This window comes from Strix aluco, chromosome 10, assembly GCF_031877795.1.
Source record: "Strix aluco isolate bStrAlu1 chromosome 10, bStrAlu1.hap1, whole genome shotgun sequence".
Taxonomy (NCBI): Eukaryota; Metazoa; Chordata; class Aves; order Strigiformes; family Strigidae; genus Strix; species Strix aluco.
The window spans coordinates 26300023-26327749 of NC_133940.1; the positions used below are offsets into that span (position 1 = coordinate 26300023).

The 27727-nt window shown below is 35.0% G+C and overlaps 1 protein-coding gene across 1 annotated transcript in view; it reads right to left on the reverse strand.

Annotated features, from left to right (window-relative positions):
- The window catches only part of LOC141927626 (connector enhancer of kinase suppressor of ras 2-like), a 212889-nt gene that overhangs the window by 32929 nt on the left and 152233 nt on the right, over nt 1–27727 (reverse strand). Inside the window, exons 12-18 of the mRNA XM_074834806.1 lie at nt 26586–26672; nt 25233–25237; nt 24876–25121; nt 12960–12994; nt 5324–5372; nt 1664–1712; nt 106–281 (exon numbers count right to left, since the gene is read on the reverse strand). Coding sequence (XP_074690907.1) covers nt 106–281; nt 1664–1712; nt 5324–5372; nt 12960–12994; nt 24876–25121; nt 25233–25237; nt 26586–26672 — 647 coding nt within the window. The remainder of the gene's footprint in view (nt 1–105; nt 282–1663; nt 1713–5323; nt 5373–12959; nt 12995–24875; nt 25122–25232; nt 25238–26585; nt 26673–27727) is intronic.

A 27727-nucleotide genomic window follows, 5' to 3' on the forward strand; every position in this document is an offset into this window, starting at 1 on the left:
GGCAGTTCACTGACATATGCTACCATGTAAAAATAGACTTTAATCAAGAGAATTATAAAGGTTAAGGTTTAATTTTTACTTTCTCCAAACATAGAGTATACTTACATTCTGGTTTGTGTACCAGTACAAGGATGAATCCTTCAGAATAAACCAGTACTTTTTCCATTTCTGTGTGAAATAACCTTTGGCATCCTTTTTCTTCCATAGCCAGCCTTCACAATCTCCATGCCCCAAGTCTTTGCAGGAAATCCGTCTTCTGCTCCCACTCGTTACAGAGCTGCCTGAGAACGCGACAACAGTGTGAGACATCTCACTGAATGAAACAGTGAAAGAACTATTCTTCTCAATATAAACGCACCACGAATTTTTAATGATGATTCAATTCAAAATCCTTCAAGCCAAATCCTCTCCAGTTTCAGGGAGAGGAGATTGAATGGACAATTTCCAAATTCGACAATGCTCTGCAATTTTGGTTTCAGCATGAATACAAAATAAAAGGGGCCTGTTTTATGCAATGGTTTATTTAATCTCTAGAGGGTTCATTCTTCTTAGGGCTGCATGTTTATCTGATTAAGATGAGCATCATCATTCCAAAGTAAAACTGTATTCATTTAGCCTCAATCTGAAACTCAGAGCATGATATAATCTGTATACAGATGTAAATATTACTTCTTCCGGACATCTTCTGTTACTACTTTTAGCAGTAGAAGGCCTGTCAAATTCTGGGCATTTTAAAACTCAGTTTTTATAGTCATTATTTATAGTCAATAAATAAAAAGATCATCTACTTCCATAAAAATGCACATGCTTACATTTCTTCTATCCTGAATTTAACTGAACAACAATATTTTAACTTTACTGCATCCTGTTTAAAGGCACACCACCAGGAAAAGTTGAGGGTTTTTTGTTGTTATTTCAATACATCCTAACTGAAAGCCTGAAAATTTTAGTGTGCCTTGTAAATATCAATAAGAACTTTTTTTCTTAATTATGGTACCATTTTTCCTGAAAAAAAAACTCTGTAGGAAATTTCCTTAAAAAATTAGACACTTTTCTGTGAAAAATCAAGTTTATATTCCTAAAAGAATTATATTTGTCCTACATCTGAGAAACAGTGAAGGCATTTAGATAACATCAAAACACCATCCTTTGTTCTGTAACATTCTACAACCCAGTTCTTAACATTTTGCTCTTTTTAGAATAAGATACTGTGCTGTGTCCTGGTCAGGTTTAGAAGTATTAAAAACATATAGTACAATAAAAGGAAAATTTTCATAGAAAGGAGACTAAACCAACAAATAGAATAAAAAGAACTCACTGACCATATACTTTCATATGAATTTATTATGCTGTAACTAGTTTTCATATGTTCATTGTTTCTCAAATAGGCCCTGAATGGATAGAGAGCAGAAGGAAAGGGCAAAATGTACAGATACTATCTTTCTTCTACGTCAGTCAGTGGAAATTTTACTACCAAGTCTAGCAATATTATATCTTATAACACATTTATTTGGTATTTTAATTTGGTATTTTATTTTGGTGTTTACCAATCAAATTTAGAAATATTTGAATTAAGTTGAACTTTGGCATTTGACCCAGGTCACTTATTATCAGAGAAGAAATCTCATACTCTAGTTTCAAAACCTTAACTCAGATGAGTTACCTTTTGACCATTTTCTGCTTTTTACCCTGAGGGAAGCGTAATGGAATGACTGTAAGGAAAAAAAAAATAATTATGAAAAACCAGTGCAGGCAAGAGTAGTAACACAAAACAGCTGGCATTCACTACCATCTCCATGGTTATATCAGGGTTAGTTATCATAGGATCAGTTATCATGGGATCTCATTTTTCTCTTACTACTGTTATAAACATCATAAAGGAAACAACACAGTGCTAAATCTACAAAATAAAATCCCAATTTTTTTCAGTTATTAATTACGATTGCAATCAAATCATTAAGGATTATTTGCATGAATGGTTATGCAGTACTTTGAAAACTAAGCATATAAACTCATATGAATGACCTAATAAAATTAATGATACTTGAAATTTGTTGTAAGTATACATAAGATAGTTCTACAAATATTCATTCAAAAAGAAATATCCACCACAAATATTATACAGTTAATGTGTAAAGTCATGTGTTTAATGACATGTTGAAGTCACATTCTTTAATTGTTTCCAACCACAGGAAACAATGAAGTTTGTTAGGTTGGTAGGTTGGCAGAACAACTCTGAGGAGAAAACAGTAAAATCTTTCTTTTCTGGCTGAATTATAAAATCATTACAGATTCTTACGAAAACCTTAAAGCATCTCATCATTTAAACCTTTGAAAAACAGGGATACTACTCACAAGATGGTAAGGATTTACCTCAAGCATGTAAGTGTTAGGGGAAAAATTACAGGTCAATATGACGAAGTAGCTGCCTGATTGGTAACTGGTGCTGCTATTACCAGTAGAAAAGCCAGCAGATATTCACAGTGTGATAAATCAGCAGATCCAGGCAAAGGGTAGCATAGAACAAGTCATCTTTTTAATTTGCTTGATTTTTCCTTTGTGACAGATAATACTGTAGAGGGTCTAGAAAAAGGGCCCCTGAGTCACTGACAGGGATCTCTCCACGCTACCTTAACTAGTGGTAGGACTGCAGATAATTACCTTCTCCTGGAGATCACCTGACTGCTCACCCTACCTTGGCAGCTCCTCAGCACAGGGTCAGAAAGCAAACGCATGCTATGAAAGTCCTTATTAACAACTGTGGTGCAACATATTAAATAAGTGTTTAAATGTCACAATATTAAAATTACTGAGGATTATAATTAAAATAAAAATAATTTAAATTACCATTTAGGGTAATGAAGGATTACAGTTTAAGCACTATAGAAAAGCAACAGCTGAAAACAGGTCTCCAACTACAGGAGAGACAAAGTTTTCTTTTAAACAGAAGTGGAGGAGAGGGGAGTTGTTTTGCACATGCACAGACGTATTTGTAACCCTTCTGCAATTTAGCCCGTTTACAGCGTTAAACAGCATGAACATTTTCTAGTGACTTGCAGAAATCAGCAATTCTTGACTCCTGAGAGAGCTGACTCAGAGAACACCAGCTTTCTGTGTTCTCTTTATCTCAGGCTGTTCTCCCAGTCAGCCACAGTATATGGATGCTTCACAAAAATATTGTAATTCTGACAGGTGACAAGCTCTGTAAGTGTATATGCATTGTATCACCGTAAGACGGTACATATTCCCCATTTAACTTGATAGCTGCAAATTTATCTCTTTGTTTTGAGCACTAGAGAAGACAAAGATAAATGCTTGCTTCTGTGCTATAGGGAATGTAGTAAAAAACAGTCAGAAAATAAAAAAAACAAAAGTAAGTCTGTGAGAAAGTATTAAAGATGCACAGCAACATTGGGTTTTTATTGATGTATTGCAAGCCACAGCAGCAGTACTGGTCAGTCCTATTGTGCCAGCCGGAGTTATGGTGACTGTGAATGAAACAATCTGTTCAACGATCCTCTTTCTGCATAAAAATGCATTAGGACAGAGCAGGAATCTGTTTCTGAAAAAGAGATCACCCAATTTGTCCACAATTTAGGCTAAAAAGATATAGTGATGGAATAAAACCCTATAATTAAATTAAATTTAATCACATATGAAAACTGTAAAGAACTGCAAGAAAAATGGAACAACGGGAAGATACACACATTGGGATACTCACCAGAAACTGGTATGCATCAGTCAACACACAAGTTTTAAAAATAATGAAAATACAACAAATCAAGGAGAGCTGAAAATATTCGCTCTTCTAAAAACATAAGTTAATTAGTCTTACTGTGTTTCATTTATGCACACATACAATGTATTCAAAGCAAGAAAACTAGAGAAAGTGAAAGGTTTGCAATACTTTGGGAATCAGTACTTTAGCACTGCTAACTTACAGAATTCAAGCTTCATATTCTGCGAGATAAAGGTACTACTATATAATTAACTTTGTGGTAAACACTGTAAGAAAATAGTCAGAACTTGCAACTTCAAAATGACTCAGAGTTGCTATGGGAAACAGACAGATTATGGGAGAACATACTGTGGTTGTCAGCATTTAAGTTCTCATCTCAAAACCACACCACCAAGTAGAATGTTACACAAAATGCATGCCCTTCCATCCCAACCCAAAAAGAAGCACACTGTGGAAAAAAAAGTGACAGAATTGAATCTGTGCTACATGAAGCTAAATTAATGAGACCTCAACATAATCACAGTGTAGTAGTAGGAGTGCTGTCACAAATCACCAAATGACAAGTTATGCAATGTTTAAAAAATGCCCTGCAGACTAGAGATTCAGCTATGTGTCAGGAGGAAGGAAACCGAGCCTATTAATGCAAAACTGGTTGCATGTACCTCTGCTATTTTGAACCTTAGGAGGTTTTAAGGAAAGCCATTAACAAGTTCCAAACACAGCCAGCAGTGCATTCAGTAGCAAAATCATAGGGCACATGGTGCCAATTTCCTCAAATTATGTGGATTAGATTATTTGCAGCACCAGAATCCTGGGGAACAGCCACAGGTCCAAGTGTTCTCCAGGGGAGGGAGCAGGCAAGGCAGGACTGGCAGAGAGGGGCAAGTGTATCAATAAACACAATTGCAGGTTTTCACAAACGGCAGAAAATTTAGTCATAGATCTTCCACTATTGTCACTGGCCTTCAACCTCACTTTGTAAATATTTGGGAGGCAGAATGACATCTGGCAACTTTTAGAAGTTATTTAGCACCTACTTAGTGAAAAACACGCTAAGTCAAAATGAAGAAATAGCCATTCTATAAAGGAAGGTTCTGTTGTTTGTCCTTTATATGACATATTTGCAAAATACTAAATAATAAAATAGTGTCTAGATATTTTCCATTGAAGACCTTCAAAACTGGTACCATAAAAATCTGAAAATCTTAATCCCATATCTCCCTTAGTATTCATATTATTTAAATATTTTATGAGTTTTTAAAATTTTCTTTACCTTCCCTCCAGATGTCCATTCTGACCTAGACATTTTCTATGATTCTCCTCCCAAAACTAGTACACACTTCAGAAGACATACTAAGGTTCCTACTAAACTTTAAAAGTACTGCCTACACACTGACCTGCTGTGGTTGCAGTAGCCAATTTTCAGAATATGGAAATTATTCCTAGCTTTTTATTTTCAGATGTTTCAGAATATAGACAGATTTCAAGGTTTGTGATATCTTAAGTATTTTCTAAAAATATGACAATCAGTTGAACTGTTGGGGATTTTTTATTTATTTTTAAAGTACATTTATAAAGCATTACCTTCCTCATGGATGTGCTTCCTTGATGGTCAATGGCAGAACTTGCATATCTAGGACAGAGAGGAAGAAGCATGTCAAATAACCACACACACAAAAATAAAATCATCTGAATAAGTAGTGCATACATACACACACGCTCTACACATTTCCAAATGTATGCTTACAGATGCAATCATTATCAGTCCTGAGTCAGAGGAGATTTCCGGACTGCAGTGAAAAGATGGAATTTAATTTTAATTAAAATTGAAATCATAAAAGTTAATAGGCAAGACTTCGAAGTTCTGAGCTGTCTAGATTACAAGGATTGCAAGAAACAACTGAAAACCAAAAAAGTACAACATTTGGTAAAGGAATGGACAGACACCCAAACCACTGCAAGGCAGATTTTGTCATTAATGCTCCATTTCCGTCTGCCCATGAGAATGCCATAAACGCACTTCAATCGTGCTGAGCATTTCCCCCCTCAGTTTCTGGTCTGTTTTTTTAATCCCGTCTTTGACCCATCTGGAAAGTGTTGGTTTCAATGCTTCTGTTCTTTCTCTCAGTCAATCCACAATATAATACATCTGTGTTTTTCTCTAAAAAGTCCTTAGTCAAGTTTTATTTGCTTCCATGCAAACACAATAATGTGTCTCTTTACAGTAATCACAGACTCTTACCTGCAAAAATATTGTAAAGTCATAGAAGCAGTCTGCAATCAAGCTTTTGAAAGCTCTTCAGAAGTTGGCATCTTATGAAGGGTCAGGAATAGGTGTTCTAATGTACAATAATTTTTTTATTTGGGAACAGTTTTAAACAGTCTGCAGGAGTTGTTTTTTGCTGTTTGTTTGGTTTTGGTTTTTTTTTTAAGATTTTATGTCTATAAAATACTCCTCCCCAAATCTAATTATTCCTCAAATATTCAGATCTACAGATCACAGAAGAAGAAATACTGATCTTTTCTTCTCTTTAGACAAGTAAAGTGTCTGTGTGAAAGTGACAGAACCAATTAATTTAGACATAGGGGAACCACAATATGTTGTCAGTTCTGGTTGAAATACTCTGGATTGTATTTGGTTGAGTTATTCCTTCACCTTTCTTTTCAGGAAAACAGTTGTCACAGAAGTGAAAAGGAAAAGAAGCTGGCGGGGGCGGGTGTGGGTGGGGAAGGAATGTACATTGATAGGCTATAGTGGCCTGAACTGCTATTTCTCCAATCAATTAAAACAGTTGATCTTCTACTAAACACTTGTTTTCTTGTTCATTTATAATATTGTTTTTTAAACAAACTGCAGAATCTAGAAAAAGGAAGACCAATCACTTATGAGTAACATACCAATTTAAAAATAAATAATAACAAATCAAACAAGTATTTCAGGGTATTTGCAGAAACATTCATTGCATAATATGACATAAAAAAGGCAAAATACTAAGCAAATAACTGCAAGGCTTTAAATGAAATTAAACTTTGTAATAAAGCTCATTCTAAAATACTTTTTCTATTATACAATTTTCCTCAAATGGATTTCTGAGGTATTCCCATTTGACAGAAATGTAAAGGATTTTAGCAATGTCTATTCTGAGTTTTGATATGGTCTGCCTAGCTGTGTGTCATATGCTGGAATTCCTGTGGATAAAAAGGTTGCCTCCCTCCTTATCCATTCTTCAGAACTTTGACTAAATTACAATTTTTAAGCAAACTGAAACGAATATAAAAAGGGAAGAACAATTAGAGAAATACAGGTACTAAGAAGCAAGCACAGACCAAGGTTAAATAGAATCCATCTCTGGTCTCAGTACTAGATGCATATTGACTCAGTATTCAATCAGAACGATGATGCAGAACATACAGCTAAAGTAGAAATGTTAACCAGAATGAGCTAAAAAAAGATGGAAAGTACTTTGACCTAGGTGGAAGCAGAACAGTGAGAATTTAAAGGACTCGAGTAGGTGTGCTAACTTCCAACTCACATCTTAAAGGACATGCAAATGAAGTGCAATTCTAGTGATAAGATTTGTAATCAGGATTTCAAATGAGGAACAGTGTTGTATGATTAGAAAATAGTGGTAATGAATCTCTAGAAAACTAATTAGAATGGAAAAACCTAGAAGTATGGGGGATAGCAGAAGCACTATATCCCAGTGTAGTGTGTTTGATAAAAGCTGTAAGAATGAGAATGTAAAGACATACCTGGTATAAGATTTCTAATGAATGCTGAGAATTGTCACCTACCAAATACTGAGTATGTGAAATCAACAGTGTAGCTGCATACATCTCGGCACTTTTGCTATCAGAGCAGTGATATCCATTTAAGAGCATCACCAGAATTCTGAGTATCCTGCACTTTCTGTTCACACAAAAATTCCTTTTATAGTGAACAGAAGTGACTTGCTATTTCTTCACGAAACAAGTATCACTAAGCAAGTGCAACTGTGAATACCACCTCCATGTTGACACTCATTCCTCCTTTCCTTTTGAGGAACATGGTTTCATTTTCTGCCACAGAAAGACAACAGCACATCTTTAATTGTCCCACAAGCTCTAATAAGGAATAGTGTTTTAGCTTGTAAAATTTATAGAATGTCTAGTGAAAGCTAGGGCTGATTTAAAGAGCTGCATACAAATTAAGCATCCCTTGATCACAGAAGCAATGCTCAGAAAGAAGGTCAAATAATATGTCTCTTACAGATTATCAGTGCTCTTAATTATAACATCCCAAGTCTCTATTTTGTTCAGGGTCATTAAATCCATCACTAAATGAAAGTTATAACTGTATCAGAACAAACTGATGTATCTTATTAGATTGCTATCATTTTAGCTTCTCCACAGGTGACAGGGTACAGATAATAAATTCCAATGAATGAATAGAGTCTAGAAACAAAAATAATTACTTTGAGTGTTACTTACCTTTCTCCTCATCTTTGGTATCTGTAATAGTTACAATCTATATTGTTGACTTTTTTTAAGGTCCTACTCTGGCAGTAATGGATAGGATTATAAACTAGAAGTAATATAAAATGATTCTAGTTATAACAAACTGCTAATATATATTTAACATTGATTAAACAACAATTTTAGACACTAATCATTTCTTTGATTTGCATTTATCTATTTGACCAAACAGAGCAATCCAAACTCATCTTTTGCCTATTCCAATTTGCAGTAATTCTTTAATCTGTAAGAGTTTCCAGTAGGTAAAAAAAGACAACTTGCCAGAATTTACTTCTGGAACAGAGATAACTGGGTCTAAATTACTGGGTAGCGCATTTCATGTTCTGTCATGATCCAACATGCTCTGAGCATTCTGACTGGGGACCCATGTGCAATGTCCAGATTGATGCACAGTTCGTAAACAGACTGTTTTGAGAGCTTTTCTTGCTAGTCCTCTGTAGGCTGGCTCCTGTTTCATAAGGTTACATAAATGTAGGAGCTCAAGTACACAGCACAGATGATCAAGAGATAATTTCAAAGCTGTTGGTTAAACATTATGGACAACAGCAAAGCCTGCATTTGGAAATACACTGTTAGTCCCTGCTGCCACCTGGATGCTTAGAAGCATACGGTGATTTGAAACACAGAGAGCTTGAGTAACAACTCTGTTGATCCACAGCAGCTATGAACAACTAGAAAATGGCACCTATCATCCTGCTCATTTTTACTTGGCAAATACTTGGGAGATGTACATTTCTAGATGCAAGGGGGATGCGAAGCTCTCCTCAACCTTCACATCTCACATTCTGAATTACTTCAAGTGCAACCTGGTTACACTCAGGGTCAAGGCAACCATAATTAACTCGAGGAAAAAAAAATAAAATTCAGCATATATTTGTGCAGAAAAGTATTTTAGGTACAATGTGAAATTTCCTTATGGCTGGTTCACATGAACACACATGTAGCAATTTGGATTGATCTACCTGGTCACAGGAATGCATTTTTAACCACCTTGCCTGGATTCATGATTTGCGTTTAGGTTATTAGAACCTCCATAGCTTATGTAATGTATTCCTGTCACAAGAAGTAAACTCTCACTGCAAATTAATTATTGAGTATTTTGTAGTGAGATTTGAAATCCCTTCTCAGTTCCATGCTGGCTCAGCTACTGGCTCAGAACTACGCTACAGGCATTACTTGATACTTCAAGTCACAGCCAGCTAGCTTGGATGGATCTGTGCTGTTCTGCAGTCACTGCAATACAGGTGTATCTGCACATGCAAAGTTGTCAGAACAATGTCAAGACTAAAAGTTATTTTCAAAATATTTATCTCTTCTTACCTCTCCAGCATTAAACACAACTAAAAAGAATAATTTCCAAAGCCTGCCACTTTGTACAAGATTCAAACAATTTTTAAGCATTAATATTTACGACAAAATGTGTTATAAAAAAGAACCTGAGCAGCATTTTCACATGGAAACTAAGTGAAAATATTGATAAAAACTGTTTATGCAGCTAGCAGTTATGCAATGCACAAATGATCCAATTCTTTCTGCCTTCTCTTTCCCTTGCAGCCTGTGTGGTTAGCTAGGCAGAGTTAAGATCTTCAAACCCCAGGTCTCTGTAATGATGTCACGGTTACATTACGCACACACGTCTAGAATCCACAGATGTCAAAGTTTCCTATTACTAGAAAAAAAATCCTTCTAAAGTAAAATGAAGATCAAAGAACACAGTGAACTCTGCTAAGCATATAGTCAGATGTTTGTTTGCAAAAAAGCTGCAGCAGCAAGTACACGTTAGATGCCCATTACCCCCTTCTCATCTGTGAAACAACAGCAACGAGGGTAAACTGCTTCCGGTCAAAACCAAAACAAATTGGCTGCTTCTTTAGGAAGCATTTAAATTTAGATTGCCTTCCTAAAACCTCAGAACCCTCACATATTTAGTGATTCCACCTCCAATTGCAGTGTAATTTCCTAAATCATGACACCTGTTCAGTAGTGAAGAATCATAACTTGCCTGTGGCTGCCCTACTTTTCTAGCCACAAGAAAGCTTAAAAGTAGAGCTCAGATTTTCTGCACTGGTCAGACAGGACAGAGTTTAACGTATAAGGACACTACCTTATAACGAGGGGTGTGGGTGCTCTGTGTGGATGGTGAAAGTCCAGCCCTGCGCATAGTGCTGGGCCAAATAAGTGATGTAGATGTGCCAAAAGAGTTTGGAAGAAACTAGAGTTGTAATGCAGAAATACCTAGCTTGTGTTCTGCTCAAGGCTAAAAAAGAGCTGCTAGACTTGCTTTACACTCCACTCATTTGATGAGTTAAAAAAGCTAGATATTCATAGTAACATCCTGTAGTCTCGTATTTCTCACATAGCTGCTAGTGTTTTCAGTATATATTCCCTGCAGCCTGCAGTACATTCTACTGTGTGCAAGAAATGTCTTTCTTCTAGACATTTTAGACCTTTTTTCTTTTTTTAAATGAACGATGCAATCATATTATGGAAACTCTATAAGCAACTGTACAGTTAATGAAGGTAATGCTATTTCATCCAAATATGTGAATCTATCCACACTCCCCAAAACCTAACTATATGGGATAAATATCAGAAATGTTTTTATTTTGGTTTAAGCTGTTTAAACTCCTTAAAAGAAGGTTTTTAGGAGCAAGAAGATAAATTCTGACTGGTTAACATTTTCAACATATCAAAAAGATATAATATGGTCATGTTTTGGACCTGAAATTTAAAATGTGCGGGAGAAGGATTAGGAAAGAGAGAGTCATTCTATAAAAGAATATAAAAGAATAGCCTTTTGCTATGAAAGTTTGCCAAAATTTCATCAAGTCATATGTCCCTGGAAAATATCTCTTGGCAGATGTCCAGTAGAGACTTGTGTCCCGTCCACCAAGGATGTTCCATCTGGGTTGTAATGTCCCTGCCAAACTGAGCATGTGCAATCCCCCCAGAATAATTAGGCACACTTTGCTCTATGAAGAACAAAATTCCTTTGCAACTCTTCCTTGTGGCTGCAAGAAACTATGAGTGTGGAGAAGGAAGACAAGTAAGGGTTGAGAAGTGTGACTTTTTTGGGGGAGGGGTCTGCAATTTCTTTCTCTTGCACAAAGTCAGGTAAGAAGGACCTGAGGGAAAGAGCAGCCATACTGGAATGAAGAGGGTGAGAAAAGAGTGACAGAAGGGAGGAACAAGTGTGAGGGAAGAACAGCACAATAGCACCTGGTGTGAAAGAGTTGGGAGACTAAGTGAGAACAGTAAATACATAAGATTTAAAGAAAACAGTAAGTTCTGAAAACTCCAATATAAGAGGGTAAAGGCAAAAAGGTAAAATCCAATTGTTTCTTAAAAACAAACTGAGAATGGCACACTTTCCCCTGCCATGTAACCCCTGCCTTCTACAAGATGGATAATGCTTTGGCTCTGAATTGGAACAAAATACTAAGCGGAACTATACTTATTGTAAAAATAAGAATCAACATTTAGCTGAGGTAATGGCTGATGAGGTAATGGACTACTAAAATGGTGGCAATGGAGAGACAAGACTGTCTTTTAGAAGATGAAGTAGAATTTTACCCTAGAAAAAGTCTTTAGAACTCCATCTTTACCTCACTTTCATCTCTATAACAGTGCTACTCAATTTAGCTGAATGCCATTTTAAACATGTGCAGCACCCTACAACTGGGGAAACATCAGTAAATTCTTACCATTCTAACTGCCTTTGAAATGAACTACGATGTTTAATACACATATAAAGAGGTAAAAATGCTAACGATCCCAAAAAATCAGGCACGAGGTGACTTGCATTTAGAGATCAACAACTAATACTGTTGTACCTCAGACTTCTAGCTGTAATGAAGCAGTATTTATACCATTGAATAAAATCATCATCAATTGTAAATACTTTAGATTGGTGAAAGTACTCTAAATGTAATTTATTTTCTATTCAGTGAATGGTTTAGCTTCTTAAATAGATTTAGGCCATATACAGGATGAAAAAAATGTAAAAAAGAATAATTATACATATGAACAGATTCCAATTAATCTTAATTATGATGTACTATGATACCCAAATATCTGTTATTTCAAACTTATTCTTTTAATATGACTTATTGGATGCAACTAGAATATGAACATACTTCATCAGATAAATGGCAAAGGAAAGAAAGACAAAATCACTATTCTATTCATTAGAATTTGTTGATTGAATTCAAATGTAAGGGACAAACTGAAGTCCCCATTCTTAGAATTTATCAAATATAAGCCACAAATATAAACAGTAATTTTTGTACAGAGTGAATTAGCATGTAGATGTTCACTGAAAAATTCTGCCTATTATTTAAAAAAAAATCATGCTAAACATGCATTATACTTTTCATTCTCAGAGTAACTCTGAAATAGTAAATTTCAAAAGTAAAAAAAAAAAAAAGGATGGGGGAAAACATCTACTACTTTGTAGTATATTTTTTCTACCTAGTAATCTTCAATGAACTTACATCTGAGGTATTTATTCAATCTTTGCAATCTATATTTGTATTTGATATTAGCAAATGAAAGACATTTACTAAATGATATTAATGCTAGTATCACTAAACACTGAAAATTTTCACCTCAAATAATGCAACTAAATTTCTAAAAGTAAACAAGTAAATATAATTCCCAGATAGATTATGTATATATTTAAATACAGAATAACAGAAGTAATTACCTTTCAGTATCTCCACTGACTGTGTCCCCTGCTCTCTGTAGAAGAAAAACAAATAGTATTAAACACGACTAAAGACTATACTTCCTTGGTGCACTCAACACAGCGGTATCCGCAGCGAAAGAAGTCACAGAAGTAAACCACAGTAGTCTTTCTGTAACTATGAAAAAGGAAATGGAAAGTTTATTTCAATTTCTAACTAAATGTTATTTCACAATGAAGATCATGTTTAGAGCAACTTGCATCTGCACTTATAAAATAGTTTCAGCTGCTCTATAATTGCGATCAAAGCTCTTTAAAATAAGGGAGCTAAAATTTGTTAGAATGTCAATGTTTGCAAAACTGTTAATATTTGAAAGGGAGTTTAAGTGTAAAGGACAAATATTACAATGTATAATACAGAATTTCAGAAAAACAAAGTGTCATCAAAACACTTTAATACCATTCGTACACAGCTTTACACAACTTGAATTACTACACTGGTTATTCCTCTGAGGTTTGGAAATGAACATGTCTTTTAGTAGTAAGTGATTCAAGATTAAAAATAAAATCTTAAGACTGGTTACTTTAAATGATGCTTTATGATGGAGAAGTTTTCCCACAGCTAAAAAACAGTTTCTCAACTTGAAAGTACAAAAATGTATTTTTAAAAATTAACACGTATTCGTTTATAAATGCTGAAATCTGCACTTGAAAAATCTTTGACTATATGCTTTCTGACTAACCGAAGAGCAAATGGATTATTTCTTTTAAGTATAATGTTTGTCTTTTAATACCACCACTTCAGGCATACAGAAAGATATTTAATTACAGGTGACTTCAGAGAACAGTTACAGAACCGAACTGCCCGCTGCGCATGTAAAAGACAGGAAGTCTGCTGGGTCTGTTTAACCACATGGGCTGTAACACAGGTATAGGCTAACTATTTTTAAGAAACCTTTAAAACGTTCAGGGGACAAGCATGCATTTTGCCACCTCCCTCCTTCACATATCTCCCTGGTGTATCCATATACAGAATCATTTATTATCTTTTACCATGCCATTCCTACTACAGGTAATACATGATTTGCCACTTGATATTTTGGCAATAGATGACGTTGGTAATAGATGATTTGCCACTTCAAGCAGGCAGAAAACCCTTATGTGATCAAGTTGCCCTGGTAATAACTAATAAGCTTGGAGGGGATTGATGATACCACAGTAATATTAAAACGTCTAAGGAGTCTTGTTCACCACTTACTTGCATCTAGTAAGATTAGACTAGTTATCTAATCTAAGATTGGAATGACATTTTGCCCTAAGCAGGACCATGTAGATCTACACGACTACTTTTTCTTCTTTTCTCTTAAGCATTCCTGTTATCCAAAGCACTCCTCATATCCAAAGGACAACCAGCCTGCCACAGGAGCATGGTGAACATATAGTAGAATTATTAATGGAAAAGATTTATTTCCAGACTATCAAGCATATGAAGATACTGACAGCCTATATAATGTCAAAAGTGGCTCACTACATCAGGACGTGAAGTTTCATAATGATCACTGTAATGATCATAGGGCAGAAAATTAAAGAATGCTAAGCACCTTCCTGATTTTGCAGCTGGTACATTCTGTGACATGTTCATGTTTTGAACAAAATGTTGCCACAGTGAACCCGCACTCAAGCCCAAGAATATGTCATGGCAAAACTGCCTACAATACAACATAAATGAAACACACTTAAAAGTTTTCACTTATATAGTCTTTCCTGTCTCTTATCTTCCACAGTAACTAGGATGCTACAAATTGTACAAGTAACTTTTCATTTTCTCTTGTTGCTACATTAAATACTAGCCTTTTACTTCTCTGGTAATGGATTCAGCTAAAATATCTTACCAAATGTATCAAAGATGGTTACCATTCAAATAAGAGAACTTAGCTGATGAAAAGTAATAAAATGGTGCCCTTACACTTAAAAGCAGGGAGTTCTCCTACATACCTTGTTGAAACCAGGCAAAGGTAGGAGCTCCCCACTGAGTAACTGAGTACACAAAACTATAACAGGCTTTCTTGAGTGTATGAACAACTTAATTCTCCTTAGAGTACACTGAAATCTAGCCTAAAGAACTTACAAAAATTAGAAATATTGATATTTTCTTGAAGCAGACTGTAAGAGATAACAGCCTACATCTAAAGCAAAATATCTGTTTGAAGAGCTTCAGTAAAATGCTGCATAATGTATGTCAGATTTCTGCTGCTGCTAATGCACTGTTAAATATGAGTGAACCAACCTGATCATCCCCGAAAATACTGTGGACAGCCTAGCAAAATATTGTGTGGCCAACCGAGGAAAAGAACTTTGACAGCAGCACTACCCGTGCTACTGTTATAAAAATAGAATTTATTCATACTAGAAGGCTCAAAGATTTTTTTTCTCATATTCCTCTGCCTTCTAGTGTTACTAATTTTAGCAACTAGAAGTGGGAATAATATTTTAGTTGGTTTAAGTGTCTCCCATCCTATTTCTTAATCAGTAGAGGTCTTTCTTTTCCAAAACTGTTCCCAAAGTAAAAGCAAGGCATTTCCAAATCAGAGTTTATTCACTTTCTCTCCCAAATGGGACTCATCCCACACTCCCTTCCCTGACAAAGCTAAAATAATCCTCCCTGTTCACACTGTGCTGGCCATCTTCTTTTCATCACCTGTAGTACAAATTTTCACTACCACTACAGAACTAGCCCAGTTACTTATTTCCTTCCAAAAGAAATGCACAAAGAACACCTATATCGTGGGTGATCACCTTGGATTGTGGTTCCAAGATGCCTTTTGATCAGATATATTCCATTAGTACAGCTGGAAACAGTTGTTAGGATGTTGTGAACTTGCATATATTAAACTGAAGAAGACATACTAGCGTGAAATGTGCTTCTGTTAATAAAACGTGCTTTTCTAGAGGTCTTTCTTTCAACACCACTAATTTTTAAAGATACTGAATAATCTAACTAAAGCACAGTCTGTAGTAGGGAAATTTTACAATGGTTCTATAATAGTGGGAAAAAGAAAAAAAAATGTTTTAGCTGTTTAATTACTCAGATTAGGCAAATTATAACTGATTATTAGTTCACTGAAATGTCTGTATAGAGAGGGAGAAAACAGTTGATATGAGCACCTGAAAGGTAGAAAACATATTTATGCCATTTAAGTTTTTATCAAATTTACCAGAAAAAAAAATCTCTGCTCCTGACCGACTCATTAATAACATACATATTATCATCAGTATTAAGTAAGGACACTAGGGATTACTACAGATATACACATATATATGACCTTTTATTTGACTGAATTTTTATCCCCAAAGAATCTATCATTGGAGTAGAATCTAGTTGCTAGCTTGAAATGCCAACCTTATAAAAGGATCTCTGATAGCATGTATGGAAAAAACTACACACTGGCATTTCTATAAATGTGTACATATAGCTATAATTAATTTCCTTGTGTAATTGTAATTGCATGCACAGATGCAATACTGACAATGACTTATACGTGGTAAACTCCTATCTGCAATTTCAGCAACCTTATATATAATTTTTTTTGAGCACTTGCTTCTTAACAGTTCCTAATATTTAGAAAACAAATTGCCTTATCTTAGTTCCCAAACTAAAACTTTACTTCTTCTTACTAAAAGGCCAGTTTCAGGAGTCATAGACATGTGGGAGGCTCAGGAGGCACAAGTCTTGTCATTCTGTCACAGACTATAAAGCACAAATTCTGTGAAATTCAGGTCACTGGCACCTATCAGCCTTCTTCAGTCAGCTTCACATTTACGTAGCTCGAGGGATTTCAGTGGATCTGCTTCTGACTTGCACAAGTAGAACTGAAAGGACAATAAGGCCTATACGGTCTAACAAGCAGATCTGATGATCCTCTTCCAAAGTAAATCCTGGAAAAACTCCTACTTACCCCCAATTTCTACAAATAACTGAAAACAAAAAAAATTATCTCCTTGAATCAGGATTTCAAAATAAAAAGAAATATTTTCTCCTAAGTAAAGAAATTACATAAATCACAGAAAACAAAACAACCCTGAACTGCAGAGATAGTGGGAAAACATTCAGAAGCCATTGTTTACTTGTTGTTTACTAGTGGAAGAGACTAGAATAGTTGGTAATAACACTAGAATAATTTGATAATGAGTGTTACTAATCTCAGTGGTCAAATGCAATATATTAATTCCATCTGGATATATAATTTATTCAGATGCAAAAAAAGATTCTTTTACCTTTATTATAAATACTGTTCTTCCATTCTCCTATACTCAGATATTCAATTCCCTACAAACACAGCTTCTGCTTCCTTAACTCACATATTCATTATCTTAAGGATTTCTTTACATTATGTTTGTTCAAAAGTGAAATAGTAGCCTTGTTGCCACGGGCTTTACTTATCTCTCTAGCTCAGTGAGCTAATGCTTAACCCATTGAATACACTTGCAAAATTATTATGCTCAGCTAAAAACGAAAGCAGCCTTTGAGGTTTTCCTTCCACTCACTCTTGAGAGGAGAGATAATAGAGGCAGGAAATAACCTCAAACAACCTACCCATGTACAGTTCAGAAGTACTCAATTTTTATGCTGAAAAAACCAAGATGACAGGTGAGAAAATTAACTAAACACTGAAGAAAAATATCCACTCAGAATTTTTAATTGTGTGAACATCAGGTTGGCACATAGAAACAACAGAGAAAGCAGCAAAATTGCAACAGAAAGGAAGTTCTATTTTTTGCAAAATGTTACATCCAAAAAACCCCCCTATTCCAGATAATGCATGAAGTTAAAAAAATGTATTTTAAAAGAATATCTAAAGGAAGACTGCCTTGTGGCTAACAAAACTTATCCTATGCAGTAAAGAAAAAGTAGTCCAAAAGACAAATCACAACCATGGATAAACTGTATTTTATGTTGTCCAAAGCCTGCATTTGTCCTTATCAATCCACACTTTTAATTTAAGGGAAATTAAAGAAATTTAAGGGATGTTTAATCCAAACATCAAAGGCATAAAAACTAAACAAATACATTCATACACACCATCATCACCCCCCAAAAAAAACCCCCAAAAAGTTCTTTTCTTCAAAAACTAGGAATAAATACTGTATTCCAAAGAAATGGGTGGGGGGTTTTTGTCAAAGAAAACCAACATATGAACTTGTAAATATCTTTGTGTTCTCTGAAATTCTTTACGCTTTTACTGGAACAGACACCGGATATGATTTTGTTGCAATAAACTAACTAGAACTACTGAGTTTTATGGATGAGCAATTATTCCATGTGGTATACTAGCAATCTTAATTTCACACAAGATGTATAGCAACTTAAGCGCTGGTGGACAAAGAGCAACTGATGTCATCTACCTGGACTTGTGCAAAGCATTTGACACTTCCCTGCGTGACATCCTTGTCTCTAAATTGTAGAGACATGGATTTGAGGGATGGAGCACTCGGTGGATGAGGACTGGCTGGGTGGTCGCATTCAGAATCGCGATCAACAGCTCGATGTCCCAGTGGAGAGCAGTGACAAATGCCGTTCCTCAGGGGTTGGGACTGGCACTGTTTAATAGCTTTGGTGGTGACACAGACAGTGGGATCGAGGCACCCTCAGCAAGTTTGCTGACAACACCAAGCTGTGTGGTGCGTTCAACATGCTGGAGGGAAGGGATGTGCCATCCAGAGGGACCTGGACAGGCTGGAGAGGTGGGACCGTGCAAACCTCAATATTTGTTTGCACCATGCAGATACATGAGCTAAATTTGGTCTAACTTACAGAGTCTATACACGGTTTTCACTTTGCAGTATACAGAGTATAAAGGGTACCAAAAGTTCAGATTCAATGGTAATTTCACCTCCTTAGTGCACTGGAACTCATAGGCAAAACTTTTCAGCATATAACAGAACTTATTTTATGGAATAAGTTGCTCGGGACTAAAACCTGACACAAATCTCACTCTCTTCTTGCTTCTCCTTACTGCAAATAGGTGTTTTTTATAGAAATCAAGGACAAGCATAGTTCTAAACTAACATTGTTTTAGGCCTTTTTTCCTGTATTTGGGTTGATTATGAAGTTCTTGATTACTGAATGAATGTGGAAATCTAAAGACCGTTGACATTATTAACAAAAAATAACATTTCTTAACCTTTTATTTCCCTTTATTTTCCCTTGTACTGTAAAATGCCATTTTGCTTTTGAACTGTGTATAGATTAATGAAGAGTGTACTTTAGAGAATCATGTCTGAACTGTAAAGGAATACATTATTGGACGTTGCTACTGAACGATCCATCTTACAGTACTAGCTAGATACTTTCCAGCTCAAGCTGTCATGTGCACAGTTATGGTACAGTACAAATAAAAAATAATCTTATCTTACAATCAGTGCAACTGGACAGAATCAGTTTGAAGCTATGGAAGCTAGAAAGGCTAATGTTAGCTTCTCTGAGCAGCTAGATTCCACATAAACATCCTCACAGTGATTTCTCAGCATGCCTGCAAGGTAGGGAAAGAAGGTTTTCCATATTACAAATACTTAAATAAAAAGCAAAGATAGAATTCATTCAGCGATTCAGAAAGGAAATAAAACTCTGAAGAAAGTAATTCTCATCCTTGTCAGTTAGCACAGTTTTATTTCTTCCTGCAAAACCAGGAAGGAAGAAATAAAATATGAGCACTTTTCCTACAAAATTGGCAGTAAAAGATTCCTCCTTCAGTCATATGGAGCTGAATACATATGATTCTCCCTGACTATCTTAATTATTGTACTTATCATAGTAGCACTCAGACTGCCTATCACCCAAAAAAAGTGTCTGGAACATCTGGCACATCCCAGCATGCATGCATTACAGAAGAACAGATCTGCATTGTTTTTGCACACATTTTAGTTCTCAGCATGTACCATTAAACTTTATGTCATTTGTCAAGCTGCCTTCTGCAGCTCCAAGAACAGTTAAATCACATTTACATCATTCTGTGCTAAAAGGCATGCATTACCAACTTCCTGTGATCAGCAGGAAGAAAACGAAAAGCAAGTTAAGCAAGTTCTGTGAAACAATGACTAACACTAAACTACTATAATGCTTCAAATTATCTTTTAAAAGTGACTACTGCCATAACATTCTCGATAACTACCCTAAAGCAGCCATTTTTTTCTAGTTTACTATGTAGAGAATATTGCAATGGAAGAATCCATCTTAAAATTTGTTAAAAATAAAGTCTCTTCAACACACTGAATTCTAATTCACAAAAAATTTAGAAGATTCAGTAGTTTACAATCCAGTTTCTTAATATATGATACTACAAAACAAAATATCCCATTACTTTGTAGATAATATGCCCAGAACATTTATCACCAAGTAAAACCAGATGAGAGCTCATTATCTTATTTGAGAATTTAATGTAGTAACCAGCAAAGTAAATTTCAGAGCTTCAGAAACCAGTGCAAACCTGAGGCAGTAAAACCACCAGGTTGAACACCATGTGGATTTTCAGACTGGGTCTGGAGTAAGAACTCCAATATTCCTTTTAGACAGAAGCTGGTTCCCATAGTGTGAAATGTAACAGAGCAGCAGAAAAGGTACAGTTCACTAGAGTTTTTTAAAATCCTGAACATTAGTTTAGAGATGGAGAGTGTTCTCCATTCAAGACTTTGTGTTTTGTTTTACGTGGAAAAACACAAAGTGAAAAATTTCACATGTATATCTGATCTATTGTACAGGAGTCCTACTTGACAAGTTAATTTTCTTCAGAATGAGCTCTGGTAATACAAAATAAATACACATTCAGATTTTATCTCTATTCTTGTAAGCTCGGAGTCTATTCCAATAGTGTAGTTCAGCAATGCTATAACGGATATATTTTTGTATATTTACATATGTCTCACTATGTAGGCTTTATCTGGTAAACAGTGTCACTTCAAAGTGAAGCATTAGTAAACATAGTAAGTCATGTTCTAAGAAATACTCTACTGATTGATAATCAGTTATAACAGCCTTGTTAATTGTAATTCATTCTTCCTCAAATTCTGTGACATGCATCACAGAACTGCATATCAATTAAATTAGTTATATCCTGAAAGGGGCAGTGTTTCTTGACAGTATTATTTTACTGCAACATAGCTTTATGCATCATTTTATATCCTGGGCATACTGCCAATATTGCATTACCTAAATATCCATTTTATATAGTAACTCTGCATCCTCACAGCAACTTATGAAATCAGTCTAATTGTTTAATTTTAGGTTCCAAATCAACATTCCTTCCAAAGCATTAATCTAGTGGTGAATCTATGCAATTACCAATTTTGTAAAACTTCTTATGTCTGTAATTTAAACTAATGTTAAGTGCTTTTTTTTTTTTTAAGTGTGTATTTATGTAAGGGCTTAGAAAATAAAGCAATGACAAAGTGACACTGTGTATCTCGATTTCTCCTTCCATCTTGTTTGCTTACAAGACACTATCACCCTCCCTTTACTAAGGATGATTAAGATACTATTTAACATTATCATTTCCATTTCCCAAAGCATTTCTCTGGGTTGAATTTTTGATCTATATCCAAAAGTTGTTCTGGGCATGTGTTAAGTGTAGAGGGATTCATGGAAATTTGATTATAACAGTTCTGCAGTTTTGACTTCTATAAAAAAACCAAAACAAACCAAAAAAACGAAACCAGTTTTGTCATCTGACAGTACTGCCTCTGCACAGCTGAAAAAACCCAAAACACAGTCTAGAAGAGCAAGGAAGAGATAAGCTGACCTCAGACAAATTATATATATATAAATATATATATATATTTAATACAAAAGTAGCAAAAACAGTTTTATGGTTATTTGGTTAGATAAAGTTTAAAAGTATTTTTTTTCAATTAACCTTAGTCTTGTAGAATGAATTCTCAATAAAATACAATCTCACTATCCAAATAGGTAAATATATAAAAATGCTTATGAAAATCATGGCAACACCTTTAGATATTAAGGAATTGAGATGATCTACTTAAAAAACCTAAATTTCTATCTAGGAATGCAACTATCTGTTATTTTTCTTTTCTTTTTGGTACCAAAAAGCCATTATATGTTCTTTGATATTTAACATTTTCATTCTGGGTAGCTATCTTTCAGGATAGATATGCCAAACAATTTTTTGCTTCGCTTTTCAGAATTCTTTCAGTATTCAAAGTGGAAAGATGTTGTTAATACGAATGATTCTGCACTGGCAAGAACCCACAAAACCTGTGTCAGCAACTTCTGTATATTTGTAGACTCAGTTCCTCTTGTGTATTTATAAGACAGTTGACTAAGTGCCTGAGATATTCCAATTCCTATGACTATCTCCCGAAGGACTGCAAAGGTCTGTGTCTAATCTTGTTCAGAAAATTTATGGTGATAAAAGAATTTATACCGCTCTGTCAGTCCATGAATAATCATTTTACATGTGCCCTCCTCTGTAATTACTGCATATTATAATAGAGTTTGTGAAACAGGTATTGCACTGACTTTTTGGGTAGACCAGCCACTACATGTTATGTTATTTCCTCCCATGATACCACCTTTTTTCCAGTTTCCTGCATTTCCTTTAGACCCTTTACAGTTGACACGTTATGTCATTAGGTTCTTTTTTCATATTCATTGTGTCATTATACAATATCATATTACTACTTTATCATATCCATTTCAAGGAGTTGCATTTCTTTTAATACACAATGAAAGCCACTGAATGAACTGTTCCTAGTCACTGTGACTTACAAACAGAAAACAAAAAACAATAATTTAACAATAATTTAATGTTGACAAAAGTAATTTAAAACTGCATATTATAATATTGCAGACATTTAAGATAAAATAACATTTCTATAATGTGAAACTGGTTGTTTTTCTGTATAGAGCGATTTGCAAACTGCTATACAGAACACAAAGCTCATATGACGGTATGGAAATCATGAAGATAATATATCTTTGGTTCTGAAATCATGATGAATATGTGGCACATAAATCTTCAAGAGAGACATCATTTTTATTTCTGAAAGAGTATCCACTTCAAGACTGTCAACCTCTGACAATTTTGGTGGGATTTGTATGTTGCCCAACATCTGGCTCCTTATACTTTCCCCTGAAGGTATGAATTTTACCATTGCTAGGCTGGAAGGGCAATAGATCCAATTAAATTTGGTGATTTTGTAACAAATTCTAAGCGGTAAATTTTGGTTTAACTGAATTAAACAACAACTTTTATCCAACTTTGCCAGGAAATTTATTTTGCCTTGGAACTTTAAACAGAGGTTGTGTTGATGATTAAAAATAAATCGTGTGACAACAGGCCTGACTCTGGAAATATAACCAACAACTACCATTATATGAAGGGTACAACTAGCATCTTACCCCATATGACCCATTACCCTTTCTTCAGAAGTCAGGTGATTCAACAGACAATCATCACTCTTCCAAAAATTAACTAAAACCACTTGATTAATCTACCAAGTTATGAAATATTGTTCAGTTTTTTGCAGACTTGCATAATAATTTTCTGATTCATCCTAGTAAACTAGCTACTGCTTTTCTCTCTGGATTTTAAAAGCGCTTTTTTTGACTTTGTGATCCTGATAACCTCTGTAAGACTTTATGGACAGAATAAACATCTCTTGCTGAACAATCACATGACTCGATTTATAAACTACTTGACTTTCTCTAAAGTTGGGGAAAAAGACCTTCCACCTTTTCCAAAAAGACTAACTTCAAGTGGCATAGGAAAGGGAAACTTAAATTTCCTGAAGACAGAAGAAAAGTATCTGATCTTCAGACTATCAAACGCTAACAGCTTGCAGCAACAAAGATCAATCACTGGACATATTTCACCCCTGAGGTGAACCTTCTCAGATGATGCAAATACAGTCATCTCTCAAGATTTTGCTCAGAGAGAGAAACACCAAGTAGAAGTCCCAAATGCAAAAAAGTCCAAAACAACTTGCTACAAATCCTGCTTTTTCACCTACCTCTTTCTAGGAGGAAATTCACTATGATCAGAAAATAAGTACACCTTTGAAAGTTTCCATACCGAATGTGAGGAGGAAATAGACTTTTTCTCAGTAAAAAACTGTAAGTTTTGAACACAAAATACTTTGAAGCTACTACTCTGTGTCATGAGAATGGAGCAGTCTGCTTCCAAATGGTAGGACCACGAGTAAAATTTAAGAATGCCTCTTTAAAAGGCAATATACACATACAAAGCATGAACAGTGGGGACTGATCTCTGCAAGGCTACTGATTATTTCAGGACATCCAAATCAGTACAGTGAAATTCTGCACTAGCCGACAGTCATGAGAATCCAGTGCTTTTTCATGGTGGCTACAAGAACTGGTTGGTCATTCATCCAATGATTTATATCATCTCCATAGTTTTTAGTCCAAAATATTTCCTCTATTATCAGTATGAACAAATTCACATTACTAGACTGTGGCCATGGTACTGCAATTTAAACAAACAGTAACTCCATTAAGCTTGCCTGTTTTTACAAGACATAGTGATTGAAGTGGAAATATAAAAGCATGTAAACTAATATATAATTAATTATTATCAGAGTCTGAGTATAGGATGCTTATGAACCTTTGAAAAAATAATACAGTCAAATTAAACTAAACTGAGTGAGACTGAGTAATTAAGAGCACTATTTTAGTTAAAGCATCGGATATAAAATTGTCCTTGCCTTGCATTTTTCCATTCTGTCTAGACTGTTCTTATGTGAACACTATCGTGATACTGACATTAAGCAATTTTCTTGGACTATAAAATACAATGTTAAAACATCAAGTAGAAGAATATGCCTTTATACCTGTATCAACCCTAAAAGGAAAATGTTTTAGTGTTTTTCATGTACTTCATGTAATAAGGTTTTTTGTTATGTACTTACGTGATAAAGTGGAACTGTATTGTTTTCTGCTAGTGAAAAATTCAAGATATCTTGCTGTCCAGGCTCAAGCCTAACATTAATAGTAGATGTCAATACAGATGGACTGATAGGATAGTTTGGACTGTTTGTGTTTTTGCCCTTTTTTCTTGACCTATGACCTGTGTCTCTTTTGTTGTCTTTTTGTGTCAAAGGCTCTTCTTGGATAACCAGTATCTTGTCATCACTCAGATACCGCAGGAGTGAATTCTCAGAGTCAGTTGTTGGAGGGAAAAAAAGAAAAAAGAAACATTAGTAAGAGGAAGCAAACAGAGAACCATTTTGGTTGCATCTATATTGTCAGCTTCGTTAATTCCCCACTTCATCTGAAGCCATTTCCTCTGCAGACAAACTTATTTGTACCAAGGTTCCAATCAAGAGCAAACTAAGTAGTTGGCACAAAACCTAGGCACAGAAAAGATGGTGATGCACACCCAGGTCCTTGCATGATAGATAGTATGAAGCTAGTCCACATCATATGGCTTGTGTTACAAAGAAAATATAAATAAAGCCAAAAGGTTTCAGTGAAATGTCAAAGATCATCACTTGGTACTATTAAACTGGAGAGCCATGTGAACGTCAAGGGAATCGTGAGGGCTTGCACTGGACTCAGTACCACATGTACTGATACCCCCTGCCATTTGAGGTGAAAGTGAGTATATATAAAATATCTGTAAATTGTATCAAGCAGGGAGCATCTCTGGGACCATTCCAGACACAAGGACTGTAATTTCAAGGAATGTGATAAACTGGAATAATGGTCTTAAGGAGATGTGCAGTATACTTGGGCACAATTTCAAAATGGGAACCCGCCAGGCAACAAGTCTGAGGAAAGGAATCTGTAACAGTGAAATACAAACTAAACATAAATCAACAGATTTGGAATAAATCAGGAAAGGCTTGTGCCTTAAATGACATTCATTTTCTCTTGGAACGGAAGTTTACTGAAAAAGGTGGTTTAAAATCCTGTATTAATTTTCAAGATTATCAATTCCATTTTGCCACACGATAAGTAGTCAAGTTGAACTCCTCTCAGCTACCCACACTGTGCCTAAAAGATTTGGAAAAAATAGTATTTTTTTAAGAATCTTTAACAGTTGGCATAAAAATAAATGTATTTGTATATTTGAAGAATATTCTTTTGAATTATATAATTGCTTTTTAGCAGAGGAAAAATGTAAAAAAGGAACTTTGTTATCACTGTGCTTCTTCCAAAGTTCATAATACCCACTGGCATCAATAGAAATTTGTATGATTAGGACTGCTAGTCTGAACACTGACAGTACAATTGCTGATTCTGGTTTCAAATACTCATTCATACTAATCAAAATGTGTCTCAAAGGACATTACCTTACATCTGTAACATCATTTATTGCTTTCTAGAACCGTAAAGATTAAGAACTGATTGCTATTAACATGTATCTGAATGTTACAAGTCTTTTTTCCCTTGATGTTTATTTTCTTTTATACTGGAATTAAATAGAGTAAATCCCTCCTACTAATACAAATGTTTTAATTTTCAAAAATAGAAACACAAAAAACCAGTTACTAAACAGGCTCTTTTATATTGTCTGTGGCACTCAAGAAAAATAGATTTGGTTCCTCCTTCATGCATTTTAAGCAACAAAGAAAAAAAATCTTGGAGAACAGCAGAGAAAAAAAAAAAACACTCACCTCTGCTTCCCCTCTTGTACACGTTTTGTTCTTTTGACTCCCCTATCCAACTGTACTCAGTAGGCATAGAAACAGGCCTTAAATCCCCTGGAAACAATTCAAGATAAACCAATATAACTTTTGAAGACTAAAAATAGAAGACTCTAGAGTAAGCAATGCCTATAAATTACAGGCATGACATGACCCTTCAGAGCAATCCTTTTTATCAGCACCTATACATTATTAAAGCTGTAGCATTCAGGATCAATTAAGCATCATTTATGCAGGATTCTTCTCTTCATTATACTGATCTGAAGGAAAATACCACTGACTTTGGTGAAAATACTTGTAAACGTAAAGCAGATTACAAATTTAATTTTAAACTCTATTCTGTAAAAACTTGCTCACTCGTTAGATAAGTGTTTTGGAATAAAGAGAGAAGCACTTTTTAAATGGACTAATATGCTTTAGTAAAACTAGAAAGATATTAATACAGATGCAACATTACATATCTATCAGTTAAACGGTAAAACCTATCTGACCTGGATATCACATGGTGAGTAATGAGGGGATCTCATTTCAAGGAACATTAATTTCAAATGCCTTAAAAAGAAAACATGGAGTGCAGTTTGGTAACAAAAACAACAAAAAAGAACTCAGACATTAGGGTTTTAATTAATACAATTTTATGGCACTATGGCTGTCAGCTATTAATGTGCTGACGTTCCCTACTATGGTATCAGTAGAACATTGATAGCAGGCCATTAAAGGAGGAATACTACAAAACCGACTATAAAGCATTAGTGCTTTGGCCTTGTCAGTGTGCATTACTATCACAAAACACAGAAACACCCTCTAGATTATGGGTTAAGTTCTGTCTGACCCATAAAGCCAAATATTCCTTTTTCCCCATATGACAGTTGACTACATTTAGTGTATCTTCTTAGCACTCGAGCAATTTTTTTTTAAAGTAGTTTGCTACTGTTCTGTTTCTAGAATAATTACAGAATTAAAATGTGAACAAGAGTTTCTTTTATCAATTTCCCCAAGCTGATTAGAGTGACAAAGTATCTTCTGTGGATTATTTGTATGCTAGTATAGTTTTTTATTCGTCATTCTTCCAAAATACAGCTTTTTGGCTACTAAAACGTAAGGACGATTTA